General features: G+C 47.0%; 2 protein-coding genes across 12 annotated transcripts in view; one reads left to right on the forward strand and one right to left on the reverse strand.

Annotated features, from left to right (window-relative positions):
• GLUD1 (glutamate dehydrogenase 1) overlaps positions 1–5966 on the reverse strand; it is a 34360-nt gene extending 28394 nt beyond the window's left edge. Inside the window, exon 1 of the mRNA XM_077895271.1 lies at positions 5513–5966. Within this exon, the coding sequence (XP_077751397.1) occupies positions 5513–5951 (439 nt within the window). The 5' untranslated portion in view covers positions 5952–5966. The remainder of the gene's footprint in view (positions 1–5512) is intronic.
• A 283-nt stretch (positions 5967–6249) lies between these two features.
• SHLD2 (shieldin complex subunit 2) overlaps positions 6250–14754 on the forward strand; it is a 77290-nt gene continuing 68785 nt past the window's right edge. For 8 of the 11 annotated variants that reach the window (XR_013378005.1, XM_077895278.1, XM_077895274.1 and 5 more), the window contains exon 1: positions 6250–6323. The gene's annotated coding sequence lies outside the window, so the exon portion shown is untranslated. Of the gene's footprint in view, positions 6324–7626; positions 8063–14754 lie in introns of those variants that run through there. The other 3 variants (XM_077895276.1, XM_077895275.1, XM_077895277.1) reach the window with 3 other exon arrangements.

Consider the following 14754-nt stretch of genomic DNA (forward strand, 5'->3'; position numbering starts at 1 on the left):
TGCATTTGAAAATAGGGGACAACTGTGTTCATGAGGTTGTCATGGGCAATAGAAGTGATGATGCGTGAAAAGCTCTTAGCACAGTGCCTGGTGTCCGCAGAGAGCTCGGCAAAGTCAGCTGTTAGCTTACCCCCTGCTCTGCCAGTTGACCTGTGCAGAGGCAGGATGTCCCAGGTGCTGCCCCCTTTGTGAAAGGAAATGCCTGGAGCAGCCCTCTGGCGGGAGGCAGCTCCGCCCCTGCTAAGCCTGCCCCGGCCCGGCCCTAACGGGCCCTTTTACATCCCGTCTATGATCCCATCTATGATCCTGTAGATGAACGCTTCAGCCCTCACGGGACTGCAACCTGCATTCATGTCTGCCTCTGGAGAGGGGACAACTCTGCCTCGCTGGGACAGCAACGTCAGTTTTAGGGAATGGCTTCGGATAGAAAATTGTTCAGTTATTTTATGGGGAAGATCTGGGGGCAGAGCTGCTTCATTTTTCATTTTATAACTGTTAACTGCTATTTGAACATTTGAAGGCTATGCAAGTATTTTAACAGGAGTTTCTTGGGTACAGCCATCATGGGCTGTTTAGGAATCGAATCCTTTATTGAGGTGATATGAGGTCCGAAATCTTTTTTATAAAACAAAAATCTAATTATTATGCAAAATAAATGGAAAAAACCCACACGGCCCCAGAAGCCCCAGGTCAGGCTATTGCCTAGGAATTCTTCAACAACCAAAAAGCTAGTGTTTTGGGCTTTATTGGTTTCTGGCCGAACCCTCAGCACCTTTAACATCATTGGACAAAAAACAATTTTCTTGACCTAAATCATCATCAATAGCTGCATACCCAATTTCTTCCCTCTATAGGTCAGAAAGTCCATGTTCATTTTTTATTTATTGTACTTAAAATTCAAGCACTGCCAATTTCATTGGGGTTTAATACACTGGTGCTTGTCCTCCAATTGTTGATGCTCCAATTCCCGCAGTGTGTTCCCTGCATAATGAGAGGGCCGTGGTTGTGTGCCCGCATATGGGCTTTTTGCTGCCAAAGCTGGCCAGCTACGGGGATTTGGACCAAGTGAGGGGAAGGCCTGAGGGCCATCGGACGCGGAGTCGCCGCCACTAACCTCGTTTACTACTCGAGGTGCGGGATGGGGGCAGGTCACATGCATTTGGCTTCTATGAAATTCAAGGGCCTCTATGATGGCAACCCAGTTCTGGATTTAATTTAAAAGGATTAAAAAGAGCAGCAGTGGGGCAGCAACCACAGAAACCTCAGGGATGAGGGCTGCGGGGAAGAGCACATTACAAATTACTTGTCTTCTAGTGGAACTTTCAGATTGAGTTAAATCCTAAATTTAAGGCTACATTTTATCTCGTGGGAGCAGATGCAGACACACACTCACACTTCAAGAATATTAGAGAATGTGAGAGTTTATTCAAAGTTACCGGGATGCCTGGGTGATGCCTGGGTGGCTAGGTGGTTGAGCACCTGCCCCTGACTCAGGGTGTGGCCCTGGGGTCCTGGGATCCAGTCCCACATCAGGCTCCCTGCCTGCTTCTCCTTCTGCCTACATGTCTCTGCCTTTCTCTGTGTCTTTCAAAAAGAAATAAAATCTTAAACAAACAAACAAAAACCAAAGTTACCCAAGTTTTGATGGTTGTTAACCTGGCACAGAAGTCAGAATTTTTTTTTTCCCCAGTAAAGGCAGAGCATGCATGTGTTGTTTTCTAAACAGGATCAGTACTTTCTGCAGTCTTCCTCCAAAGTACTACCATTCACCGCACCATCACAGCCCAGAGGACCACGGACTAATATTACACTGACTCCAATCCAGAGCAGCCTCCCAAGGCCTCCACCCCTGCATCCTGTCCCCTAGAGACAAGAACAAAGACCGTCTACCTCCCACTGTTTCCTTTTTTGCATTTTGGCTCTTTAAAAACAAGTCAATGGGTTAACAGAGTTTTGGTACTGATATTTACAGTTAAGCCAAAGATTTAGGGTCAGTGTATCACACTATTCCACTTAGAATCTATTAGCTTTATTTAAAATTATGTTAATTTTAGAAAGTTCTATGATGGAAGGAAGAGTAACAGGGACTTCTAGGTTAATATTAGTTTTAATATGAAGAAGATAGGGGAGGACAAGCTGGGAAAGTTAAATTGCTCCTACATCAATGAATTGCTATTATCAATCTGTACTTCTCTCGCCAAAGATACACTTTCTGAAAAGGCACTATATTGGTCTCAGGCAGAACCACAGGCCAATAAAATACAGAATTTATTTCGAGAAAGTTAACAGGAACAATCAGTGATAATGTTTTCAAACATGTAGGAAACTTTGAAAAAGTCTTCTCAAAGCAGAAATTCCCACAACATTCATTTTACTGAAAATATTTAGGCTGCTCTTAAAACTTCCCTTCAGAGCCTATAACATATTCTTTTGCAAATCCTTAAGAGATGCAAATTTTATGGCTTCAGTCAAAAATCCCTTGTGGGGAAGAGGCAAAAACCCCAAAATGTCTTATTAAATATTTACTTGGAATAAAGTACACACATCAGCCACCCCCAGGTCTCAAAACCACCTGTTACCCTCACACAGATTATAATTAGATTGTTACTTTGCTTCAACCTTGAAAATGGTATTTTGGAAAAGTCAGGTAGAAAGTTGCTCAAGGAAAGATTAGATGCAGAACACTGAGGGTGATGAATGGGATGAAGAGGAGCAGACAAGGCTTGTGTGTGTGTGTGTGTGTGAGAACAATGGTAGAGAAGGCAGTAGAGGCGGTGAGAGAAAAGTGTGCTTAAAAGGGCAAGATGTACTGAAGTCACAGGGATTATTCAAAGGATCCTTAAAAATTTCAATCACCTAATATATTCTATATTTCTAAGACCAGAGTGCAATCCATGAGGTCAACAATTAAAACCCCCCAAACAACCCAGCTTTAAATGTTTAATTGGAGACAAAAACTACCAGAATACGGTGCTCCTGGCATATACATTCTTTGTGTCAGATAAAGGTGATAAAATGGGAAGATCTTGTAGTGTCAGGAAAGCAAAAGGTTAAGTCCACATTATTCAAATTTTGCTGATCAACTATTTAGCACACTGATCGTTATGTTAAGCACATCAAAATATTTCAAGGGCCTTCATAGCTATATAACCCTTCCCAATCCTATTACCTCCTTAAAGTTTTCAACTTTCTTAAGATAATAAATTTATCACTTTATAGAGGCCAATTTTCTTCCATGTTATCTTCCAATGCCTGCTACTAGTTATTAGTTGCAATTCGGTTTCTGTGTTTATATGCTGGGAGTTGACAGTGCTTTCAGTACATGCCTTTTGGTAAATGGGATAAATTGAGGAGAGAATTGTATCTTACACTTCAGGACAAGCAAGTGCTACGGTATCAGTGCCTCAATATGGCTGATGCGGTTTGTTGCTAGGTTCAGTATTTTGGTATCACAACTGCTGTGACAACAGGAGAAGGAGGACTGACAAACTATGGCAAATCTTAGTTGCTTTAGTAAATTTGTGGAGTTGAGATTTTTAAAGATAGGAGAGGGCTTGGCCTATAAAGACCACAGGATTATAAAGAACTTCAAGGACACAAAATCAGATCCTGCAGAAAAACACACATACTGGTTTATTTGCTTATCTCAAGTGACTGGAAAATATTGCCAAGAGGATAGTAATATAAACTAGACGGCCATTTTAAAGAAACACTGCAATTTAGTGTTTGCTAACTTCTCTTTCTCCAACATCCTTGTTTGGTTTTCTTGGGAGTCTAAAACGTGTATTCTTGTTTAAGAGAATAAGGGAGTGGTAGGAAGAAGGAAGAGGATGGCGGAGATTGCACTTTTTATGTAATTTTATAGGCACAAAGGGAAATTAGAGGTCAAAGTGGCTCAAACGTAAGTTTGAGAAGAGGAAAGGGAGCTAGAGGATAATTAAGCTCTAAAGGTATGTCCCAGAAGAGGGTGGGGTCAATGCAGATTTAGCAAGTAAAACATTAAACAGTTTCAGGCAACCTTTGTTCCCAGGCTGGAAGGGCCAGCAGGGCTCAAATTTCTCTAGTAGAGAGATTTTTAAAAACTATCCTTAGACTTCGGCTAGTAGAATAGAAGGCTCGTGGAGACAAAGGGTCCAGCCCAACATCCTCTCTGTGCTTGTTAGCCAAGCAGCCTCCAGCAAGACTTCAACTTCCTGGGCCTTTTATCGGACATCATTCTCTTTCAGTAGAAAAAAAGCGATTGTGCCTTCTTTCTAGGTTATGCCTAGACACCTTTAAACATGTATTGTGCAATTTCTTGGGGAAAAAAATTTTTTAAGAGTTTATTTCCTCAAGGGAAGCAATCTGACAGTATAGAAGCCAAATGTACAGATATTCCCAAGTTTAACTGCAGGATAACTGGGTAACTACCAAATTGTAATCGACTCAGCTCCTTTCTCCAGTACTTATCTTCTCCCCAAGCTCAAATCTGGTGCTAGCCAGGACCAGTACACACCCCCAGGGCTATTTCATTCCATTGGCTGGCGGGCCGGCCTGCATTCTACACCCTTTAGATTTACTGTCACGGCGCCTGGTGTTTGTTTGTCGGAGATGATACCTTGCTCGTGTATCGCTTTTTTTTTTTGTTTGGTGTGTGTGTGCGCAAAACAGAAGCTGTCAGGGCAGAAAAATAACTCGCCTTAAAAGACCAACGTGTCATTAGTGAAGTCATCTGTTAGTACACGGTCTAGATTTCAAACCGAAAAGGCAAATTCACTCTGTAGGTCTCCCGATCGTCTGTCGCGGATGTGAAAAGGAGCGTATAAAAAAAACAAAAAAACCACCCTGGAAATAATTATCTCATAGTTTGCGTTCCGGTGACTCATAGAAGCTCACAAAAACTTGAAAAAGGCACCGTCAGATCCGGCCGGCCATTCCCATTTCCAGAAGGGCGTTCGCCGGGCCCACCCGGCCTCCTGCACCCGCGAGCACGGAGCCGCCGCCCGCATCCGCAGCCGAGCCCGGGGTGCCGCGACCGGGGGGACCGGGGGGGGGGAGCGGCGAGGAGGGTTGGGCGAGGGGAGGATGCCCGCGACCCGGCCTGGGGCGGGGGGCGGCGAGGAGGGGAGGAGGACGAGGAGGGGCGGGGGTGCCCGCGACCCGGCAGGTGCAGGACGACGGCTGGGGGGTGCGAGGAGGGGGTGATGCCCATGACCCGGGCGGGGGGGAGGGCGAGGAGGGCAGTGGGGGATGCCCGCGACCGAGGCAGGGGGCAGGACGACGGCTGGGGGTGGGGGCGAGGAGGGGCGGGGCGCCGCGGGCTCACCTCCCCTGCAGGGCGCGCGGTGCCGGCTGTGCTGGGCCCGGGCAGGGGTCGTGGGGGAGGACGGGGGGCGGGGGCCGGGGGTCGGGGGGCAGGTCGGCGGCAGAGGTGGAGGCCGGGGGGCGGCGGGCAGGGGCGTGCGCCGCGGGCTCCCCTCCCCTGCAGGGCGCGCGGGGGAGGACGGGGGGCGGGGGGGCGCCGCGGGCTCACCTCCCTTGCAGGGCGTGCGGTGCTGGCTGTGCTGGGCCCGGTAGCCCTCGATGACCTCCCAGGAGCCGTCGTCGCGGCGGATGGGGAAGGACAGGCTGAGCACATGGTTGCAGGGCTTGATGATGCGCAGGATGCCGCGCACCCGGTTCCGCCGCTGCTCCTCGCTCTCGCGCGTCCGCAGGTCCTCCACCAGCTTGTCCTCCACGATGCTGGCGCCGCGGTCGAAGAAGCCCTCCACCATCTTGAAGAAGTTGGGGTCGTCCTCGCGGTCGGCCGCCGCCTCGCTGTAGTGCCTCCGCGCGGGCGGCGGGGCGGCGGGGGGCTGCGGGCGGGCGCGGCCCCGCAGCGCGGCGGCGTCGGGGGCGGCGGAGGCGGCGGAGGCCAGGGCGGCGGGCCCCGCGCGGGGCAGCAGCAGCGCTTCGCCCAGGCGGCGGTACATGGCGGCGGCGGCGGCGGCGGCGGCGGGCGGGGGCCGCGGGCGCAGGGAGCTCGGCCCGGCCGCGCCGCCCTTTTAAGCGGCGGCTTCCTCCCCCGGCTGTCCCCTCCCCTCGGGCGCCCGCCGCCGCGCGGGAGGACGGGCTTCGGGGCCGCGGCCCGGGCGGCCTGCGACGGGCGGGGCGGGGCGGGGCGGGGCGGGGCGCGCCCCCCGGGAGCCGGGTCTCCGCCTCAGCGCGGCCTCGCGGGGCCCGGGGCGCGGGGGCGGGGCGGGGCCGGGCGGGGGCGGGGCGGGGCCGAGTGCGCATGCTCGCGCGGCGGGGGCGGGGCGACGGCCCGGCGGGAGGAGCGGACCCGCGCGGAGGCGGTGCCTCAGGTCTGTGCGCGCCCCCGGCCTCGTCCCGGGGAGGGGGGGCCGCGGGGGGAGCGGGAGGCAGCCCGGGAACGGGGGGGCAGCCGGGGGAAGGGGGAGGGCCCGCGGGGAGGGTCCGCCCGGGGAGGGGCCCGCGGGGGAGGGGGCAGCCCGGGGATGGGGGAGCCGCGGGGGGAGCAGGAGGCAGCCCGGGAAGAAGGGGGGCAGCCGGGGGAAGGGGGGGCCGCCCAGGAAGGGGGTACAGCTCGGGGAGGGGGGCCGCGGGGGGAGGAGGGGGCCGCCGGGGGGAGAGGGCAGCCGGGGGAGGGGGAGGGCTCGTGGGGGAGACTCCTGGAGGGGGGGCCGCGGGGGGAGGAGGAGGCAGTCCGGGGAGGAGCCCGCGGGGGGCGGGGGGCAGCCCGAGGAGGGGCCGGCGGGGCAGGGGCAGGGGCTCTCCCGCCTCTGGGGGGCGCTGAGCCGCGGGTCCCAGGCCCGCGGGGGAGGCGCCGAGGCCTGGCGCGCGCCGCGCGGGGTGAGTCACCGGTGCCGCTCCCCCGCCCGAGCTCCGGCGGCCGGCAGCCCGAGGAGCGGCGGGGGGGGGACTGGGGACTCCCTCCCCGCGGCCCGAGCCCCCGGGGAGCCGTCGGCGCTGCCCCGCGCAGCCCCGGGCGCTGTCAGGGTGGAAGGCGGCCCTCGCGGCCCAGAGCGGCCTCTGCGGGCCTGGAGCTGCAGCGGCCTCTGCAGACCTGGGGCCGTGACCCGGGGTCGGGCCTGGAGCGGCCTCTGCAGACCTGGGGCCATGACCTGAGGTTGGGCCTGGAGCGGCCTCTGCAGACCTGGGCCTGGGCCTGGAGCGACCGCTGCAGACCTGGGCCTGGGGCTGCATCGGCCTCAGCAGACCTGGGGCTGCGACCCGGGGTCGGCCTGGAGCGGCTTCTGCAGACCTGGGGCCGCGACCCGGGGTCGGGCCTGGAGCGGGCTCTGCGGGCCTGGGCCTGGGCCTGGGCCTGGGCCTGGGCCTGGAGCTGCAGCGGCCTCTGCAGACCTGGGGCTGCGACCCGGGGTCGGCCTGGAGCGGCCTCTGCAGACCTGGGCCTGGGGCTGCAGCGGCCTCTGCAGTCCTGGGGCCGCGACCCGGGGCGCTGGCCCCTGCAGGGCGCTGCGCCCTGCCCTCCGGGTGGGCCGCGCGGCTTCAAGCCGTGGACCCCGTCTGTTAGACGAGGTACCGACCAGAGGCCACATGCCCGGCTGTAGTTGTCCCTGTGTACTTTGCTGGTTTTATTTATTTAAAAAATTTTTTTATTCTTTTATTTATAATTTATGATAGTCACACAGAGAGAGAGAGGCAGACATAGGCAGAGGGAGAAGCAGGCTCCATGCACCGTTAGCCCGACGTAGGATTCAATCCCGGGTCTCCAGGATCGCACGCTTGGGCCAAAGGCAGGCGCCAAACCGCTGCACCACCCAGGCATCCCTACTTTGCTGGTTTTAAAGTGTTCCTTTTTGACCTGTGAAGCGACCTCGCTTTCCTCACTCTGTTACGCCGTGGTAGAGAATGGCCATGATTCCTACAAGGCGCTGACAGGTGTGAAGGGAAACCTGCGTGGGTTAGATTGCTAAGCCCTCTCGGTGCTCTCAACGCCAAGAATATTTTATCTTGTTTGGTATAGATAAATGTGTCATTATTTCTATTGGTTGTTTTCCAGTGAAAACTATTCTCTGAACTGAAACCTGGATTTGTCTTCTTGGTTAAGAAAATGAAGGTACCAATTTGCTTTTCACTTGATGGCCTCATTTTACATTGCAAAAAAAAAGAGAAAAGAAGCAAAAACCAAAACAAAAAAGCCCATGAAAACCAAACCCCAAATCCTAAAATTTTAGAATAAAGTGGACTAGCATCAGTAAACGTGTGGACATTTTTTCTCTTCAAATTAAATTCTTTGGTATGTTCTGGGGAAAGTGGTTTTAAAAGCTTAGTTTTATTACCCTGTTTATCTCATTCGTGATAACCATAGCCTTCAGAAAAATAAATGTTTAACTTTGCTTCTTCCAAGTTTTATTCATCTGAATTCAAAAGTCAGAAAGGCTATGGAAGTAGCGAGGAGATCATTTTTAAGCCAGGACAGCCTCCTGTGTATAAATGCCTTACAAAATGGCTCCACGAGAACCCTATGAACCTAGATGCTTTCATTTCTTAAGTCTTCGTTATGTTTTAGAAGTCATAAAAAATTTTTTCAGATGTTTAAAGAGTGACAATTTCCAAACAACACTACTCTCCCTCCCCCCATTTAGTAAGTAGTTCGAGTATTTCTTTTTAAGCTAAAGTAGGTATTATAATTCCTGATTTAATGCAAGAGGGCACTGAAGCTCCCAGACCAAGTAGATTGTTGGTGGTCGCCTAGCTGGTAAATAGTGGGCTGAGACTCAAACCTGTGTATTTCACACCAGAGTTACTCTATTGCCGCAAGGCCAAGAAATATTTGAAGTATGTGTTGCATTTAGTTTAATTGGTGATGTAAGGTCTCGTGAGTTTCAGCTTTACCTTGATGATCTGTTTTATTTTAAATTCCAGTATGGTTAGCGTACAGTGTTATATTAGTTGCAGGTGTACAATGGAGTGATTCAACAATTCTACAGGTTACCTTGATGATTGCCTCTATAAAATATACAGTTATTTTGCAAATTAAAGTTTAATTAGTAGTAATTTCCATTTCAAAAGGAAGCCAGAATTTAACTTGGAGGGAGTTTTGGTCATTTGATAATGTTCAACAAAGACAAATCAATTTTCTGCCTTTGACATTTATGAGTTTTCCTTAGCTGTTTTAGAATTCTAGGTCATTTCTCTTTGATGTATTGCATGCTTTTGTGTTTTCAAGTGCTTTTAAGAATATTTCAGAAGAAGAATTTTAAGATTTAGAAAGACTTAGCATAAAAATAAAAGAACATAGCATTTTAAAAAGTGATTTGAAAAAGTAATACATATTTTCCACCTTGTGTCTGTTTATACTTGTCTCTTCTGGACATTTCCTTTAGACCAAATGGTACAATACCTAGCCCTTTGTGACTGGCTTCTCTTACTTAGGATAATGTAAAGATTTCATCTATGTTGTAGCATGGATCAGTATTTCATTTCTTTTTATGGCTAAATAGTATTCACTGTATGGCTTTATCACATTTTTTAATCCATCGTGGACATTTGGATTACTTTCACTTTTTGGCTGTTGTGAATAATGCTGTTATGAACATCTTGTGCAAGTTTTTGTGTGGACATGTGTTTTCACTCCTCTTGGATATATATTTAGGAATGGAATTGCTGTTTAACCTTTTGGAAAAAAAGGTTTTAACCTTGAGAAACTGCCAAACTGTTTTCCACAGACTACCCATTTTAATTCTTGCTAGTAGTGAATGAGGAATGCATTTTCTCTGCATCCTCCCCAACACATAGTATTATCTGGGGGTGAAGTGATAGCTCATTTTAGTTTTGACTTGCATTCCTTTGGTGGCTAATGATGTTGAACATCTTTTCATGTGCTCATTTGCATATGTTTTCTTGGAGAAATGTCTATTCATTTCCTTTTCCCATTAAAAAAAAAAAAAAAAAAGATTTTATTGGGACTCCTGGGTGGCTGAGTGGTTGAGCATCTGCCTTCAGCCCAGGGCATGACCTTGGTATTGAGTCCAGCATCGTGCTCCCTGCATGGAGCCTGCTTCTCCCTCTCCCTGTGTTGTGTCTCTGCCTCTCTCTCTGTGTCTCTCATGAATAAATAAATAAAATCTTAAAAAAAAAAAAAAAATAACAAAAAAAACCAAAACACAAATACCTTATCAAATACATGATTTGCAAGTGTTTTCTACTATTCTGTTGTTTTTTCTCTTTTTTGATGGTGTCTTTTGAAGCACAAAAATTTTTTTTTTTTGTCCAATTTATAAATGTTTTGTTGCTTGTGCTTTTGTTAGCATGTCTAAGAAATGATTGTCTAATTGGAGGTCATGAAGAGTTACATCTGTGTTTTCTTCTAAGAGTTTTATAGTGTTAGCTTTTATATTTAGGTCTTTACATTTAGTTCTTTCATATATTAAAAGAACTAAAATGGATATTGAGTTGATTTTTGTATATGGAATGAGTTTTGTATATGGAGTGGACAAAATGTTCTCAAAATGGATATCGAGTTGATTTTTTATACGGAATGATAAAGGAATCCAATTTTATTCTTGTGGATGTCCGTTTGTTCAAAAGGCTATTTCTTTCCCCATTTAATTGTCTTCATACTCTATCAAAAATTAATTGACCTAAATGTGAGAATTTATTTCTGGACTCTTGAGTTCTTTCCCACTTGTTCACATGTCTCTCTTTATGCTAGTAGAACTCCATTTTGAGTATTGTAGCTTTGTAGTAGATTTTGAAATTGGGAAGTGTTGAGTATTCTTTGTTCTTTTTCAAGATTGTTTGGTTATACTGAGTCCCTTGACTTTTCATATGAATTTTAGGATCAAGTGGTCAATTTCTGCTCTGATTCTGCCTAGAATTTTGGAATGGGATTGTGTTGAATCTGTAGGTCAATTTGGGGGGTGGTATTTTAATGATACCACATCTCTGACCCATGAGCATGAGATGTTTTTTCATTTGTTTAGGTCTTTAAAAATTGCTCTCAGCAGTGTTCTGTCTTTTCAGAATAGAAGTTCTGTATTTCTGGGGGCGCTTAGGGGGCTCAGTGGTTGAACGTCTTGCCTTCAGCTCAGGGTGTGATCCCGGGGTCCTGGGATCGAGTCCCACATTGGGCTTCCCGCATGGAGCCTGCTTCTCCTTCTGCATGGGTCTCTGCCTCTCTGTGTCTCTCATGAATAAATAAATAAAATCTTAAAAAAAAAAAAAGGTCTGTACTTCTTTCATTAGGTTTATTACTGAGGGGCGCACGGGTAGCTCAGTTGGTTAAGTGTGTCTGACTATTTTAGCCCAGGTCATGATCTCAGGGCAGTGAGATGGAGTCTGTATCTTGGGGCTCTGCACTCAGCAGGGAGTGCTACTTGAGAGTCTCTCCCTCTGCCCCTCCCTGTCCCGCTTGTGCACATACATGCTCTCTTAAATAAATAAATAAATCTTTAAAAACAAAAGTTTTTTATTGAGCCTTTTATTCATTTTGATGCTATTATAATTGGAATTGTTTCCTTAACTTCCTTTTTAAGTTCTTCTTTTCACGTTACAGAAATAGAATTGGTTATTGTATATTGATCTCTTATGTTTTAACCTTGCTAAGCTCATTTATTCTGATCATTACTTTAGTGGGTTTCTTAGGATTTTCTATATACAAGATCATATATAAAGGGAGATAGTTTTACTTCTTCCTTTCCAATAGATTATTCTATTTTACTGCCTAACTGCTCATTTGTTTTTTGTTATTGCACAGTAGTTCATTGTATGTGTGTGCCATTATTATTTTTCCTAGTCCCTCGTTGATGGACATGCTTCCAATACCTTGAAGTTATAGCAGTGCTACAGTGAATAACCTGTTACATAGAACATCAGTTTTCAGACTTTCTCATCTCAGAATGACTTTGCCTTCTCAAGTATGAGTACTGAATTTGAACTTAGGAAGAATTTAACAGTGGTTAGAATTTGTTTTCCTATAAAGTTGTTCCCATTTGATGTAATTGGTTACTCTATGTAGACAAGTCAAATATTTAATTTTATAAACCATGACTTCTAAACAAGGAACTAGGAATCTTGGGTAGCCCAAGTGGCTCAGCGGTTTAGCGCCGCCTTCAGCCCAGGGCGTGATCCTGGAAACCTGGGATCAAGTCCCACCTCGGGCTCCCTTCATGGAGCCTGCTTCTCCCTCTGCCTGTGTCTCTGCCTCTCTCTCTCTCTCTCTGCGTCTCTCATGAATAAATAAATAAAATCTTAAAAAAAAAAAGGAATTAGGAATCTTGATATTTCTTTTATTAGGTCACCATCTTTCTTACTTTAATAGTTTTCTTAAAAATAGATTTTATTTGTGACATTTAATTAATTAATTTATTTTTATGTCGTCTTCATGCCCAGTATGGAGCTTGAACTTATGACCCAGAGATCAAGAGTTGCAGTGCTCTGCTGACTGAACTAGCCAGGTGTTCCTATGTTTCAATAGGTTTTAGTTCACAAGTGCTTAGTAGTACTTTGTTAATCAGCCAGTTGAATATGAGGAGAGAAGAGAATGTTGTACTAAGGGAACACCATATGCAGAGACCTGAAGGTAAATGAGACCATGATTTGAGAGTATTGGTTAGCATACAGTTGGGTTAAAAATAATTTGATCATCATAATTAAACAGCAGTTTGATTGAGGGGCACCTGGGTGGCTCAGTCGGTTAAGCATGCAACTCTTAATTTTGGCTTAGGCCATGATCTCAAGGTTGTGGATCAGACCTGTGTTGGGTTCTGCACTCAGCAGGGAGTCTGCTTGGGATTCTCTCTCTCCCTCTGCCTCCCCCCCAACCCCCCCACACACACCCGCCATCTCTCTCTCTCTCAGATAAATAAATACATTGAAAACAAAAAACAAAAAACAAGGGCAGCTCCGGTGGCTCAGTGGTTTAGCTCTGCCTTTGGCCTGGGGAGTGATCCTGGAGACCCGGGGATCAAGTCCCGCGTCGGGCTCCGTGCATGGAGCCTGCTTCTCCCTCTGCCTGGGTCTCTGCCTCTCTCTCTGTCATGAATAAATGAATAAAATCTTAAAAAAAAAACAAAAACAAAAACAAAAAAACAAATAGCAATTTGGTTGAAAAATGAGTATCCTCTAGTTCTTTTTTTCTTTCCAGTTTGGTCATTTTGGTGCATGATGGATTATCTTTCAAGCTTTTGTGCTCTAATTTTCAGGAACATTTTTTCTAATACTTGCTTTTGTGCTTCTAACTGATTTTCAGAAAAGTTTGTAATTTTCATTTGTCCCCTTTAGTGAGCATGTTTTTTTCAGTAAGTAAAAAGCAAACTATATCCCAGAAAAGGATCTGAAATTTTCAGGGTTTGTAGCCTTTTTCCTTTTAAAAACTGTTTATCCTACTGTATTAAATGTCACCTATATCTACTGTGTAGTTTGTTCAAGTTTTCATTTTACTGCGTTACTGAATAACATTCAACAAAGGTTTTATCAACTCTCGCTTAAGAGTTCTTTCCATGTTGTGAGTAAATACGAAAATTCATTGTAGGAACTTTATCTCTTTAAGCATAGTATGCTAGAAATGGATAGGTCTCTTAAAAATTAACTGTACTAGGGTGGGATTCTGAACTCACCTGTGTGCAATTCATTATGTCTGTGTTTTTTCCTTTATTTTTAATTGAGATCTTTTGTTTTCCTTATATGTAAAAAGGATAACACATTCAATTATTCATCAATCCAAGTGCCTCACCCACCCAGCTTCATTTATCTATCTATGTAGATACTCTTTATAAAACCAAATCTTGGGATCCCTGGGTGGCACAGCGGTTTGGCGCCTACCTTTGGCCCAGGGCACGATCCTGGAGACCCGGGATCGAATCCCACATCGGGCTCCCGGTGCATGGAGCCTGCTTCTCCCTCTGCCTGTGTCTCTGCCTCTCTCTCTCTCTGTAACTATCATAAATAAATAAAAATTAAAAAAAAAAACAACAAATCTTTATCCTAGCTTTCACAGTTCCTCTTTTGAAATTTTAAAGATTTTATTTATTTATTTTATTTTAGAGAAAGAGAGTAGGAGGAGGAGCAGAGGGGGAGAGAGAGAGAGAATCTCAAGCAGACTCCCTGCTCAGCGTGGAGCAGGACGTGGGGCTCCATCTCAACCCTGAGATCATGACCTGAGCTGAAAGTAAGAGTTGAACACTTAACCAACTGAGCCATCCAGGCACCCCACCCTCCTCTCTTTGGAAATTTCAGATCACTCGTGAGCTGAATGTAATCTGAATGGGTAATATGGGATTGGAGTTTGAATAGTAAGAAAATGTATGCTAAAATTGAGACACTTATTTGTGTGCTGGAGAAGCAAAAAGCACCTTCTCATTGGCCATCATGTGAAAAGTTGTGAAGAAACTGACTTTATCATGAAGTACAAATGTGAGTGTGATTACATTGAGTCCACTCTTAGTGAAAGAAAAGAAAAACATGAATGAGGCAGTACAATGGATCAAGGCAGAGACACTGGTAAGTGGCTGGGGTCAGCCAAGTAGCAGTGATCTAATTCTCGGATCTCAAAGTGAACAGATACTTACTAGCTGTATTAGTTGGATGTTTTGGCCCTTAAGCAGTAATATCCAACGAAAAGTGGCTTAGGCTAAAGCTACAAACTAAGTGAGATAACCTTTATCTAACCAGAAGCCTGGAGGCAAGGCTCCTCCAGTTGTTGGTAGAGGGCTCAGTGATACTATCAGAACTTTCCCAGTGTTACAATCAGCAGCTTGGTGGTATCTTTCCTCATGGTCAGGAGATTGCTCCATCAGTTCCAGGGGT

The sequence above is a fragment of the Canis aureus genome, chromosome 4 (assembly GCF_053574225.1).
Source record: "Canis aureus isolate CA01 chromosome 4, VMU_Caureus_v.1.0, whole genome shotgun sequence".
NCBI lineage: Eukaryota > Metazoa > Chordata > Mammalia > Carnivora > Canidae > Canis > Canis aureus.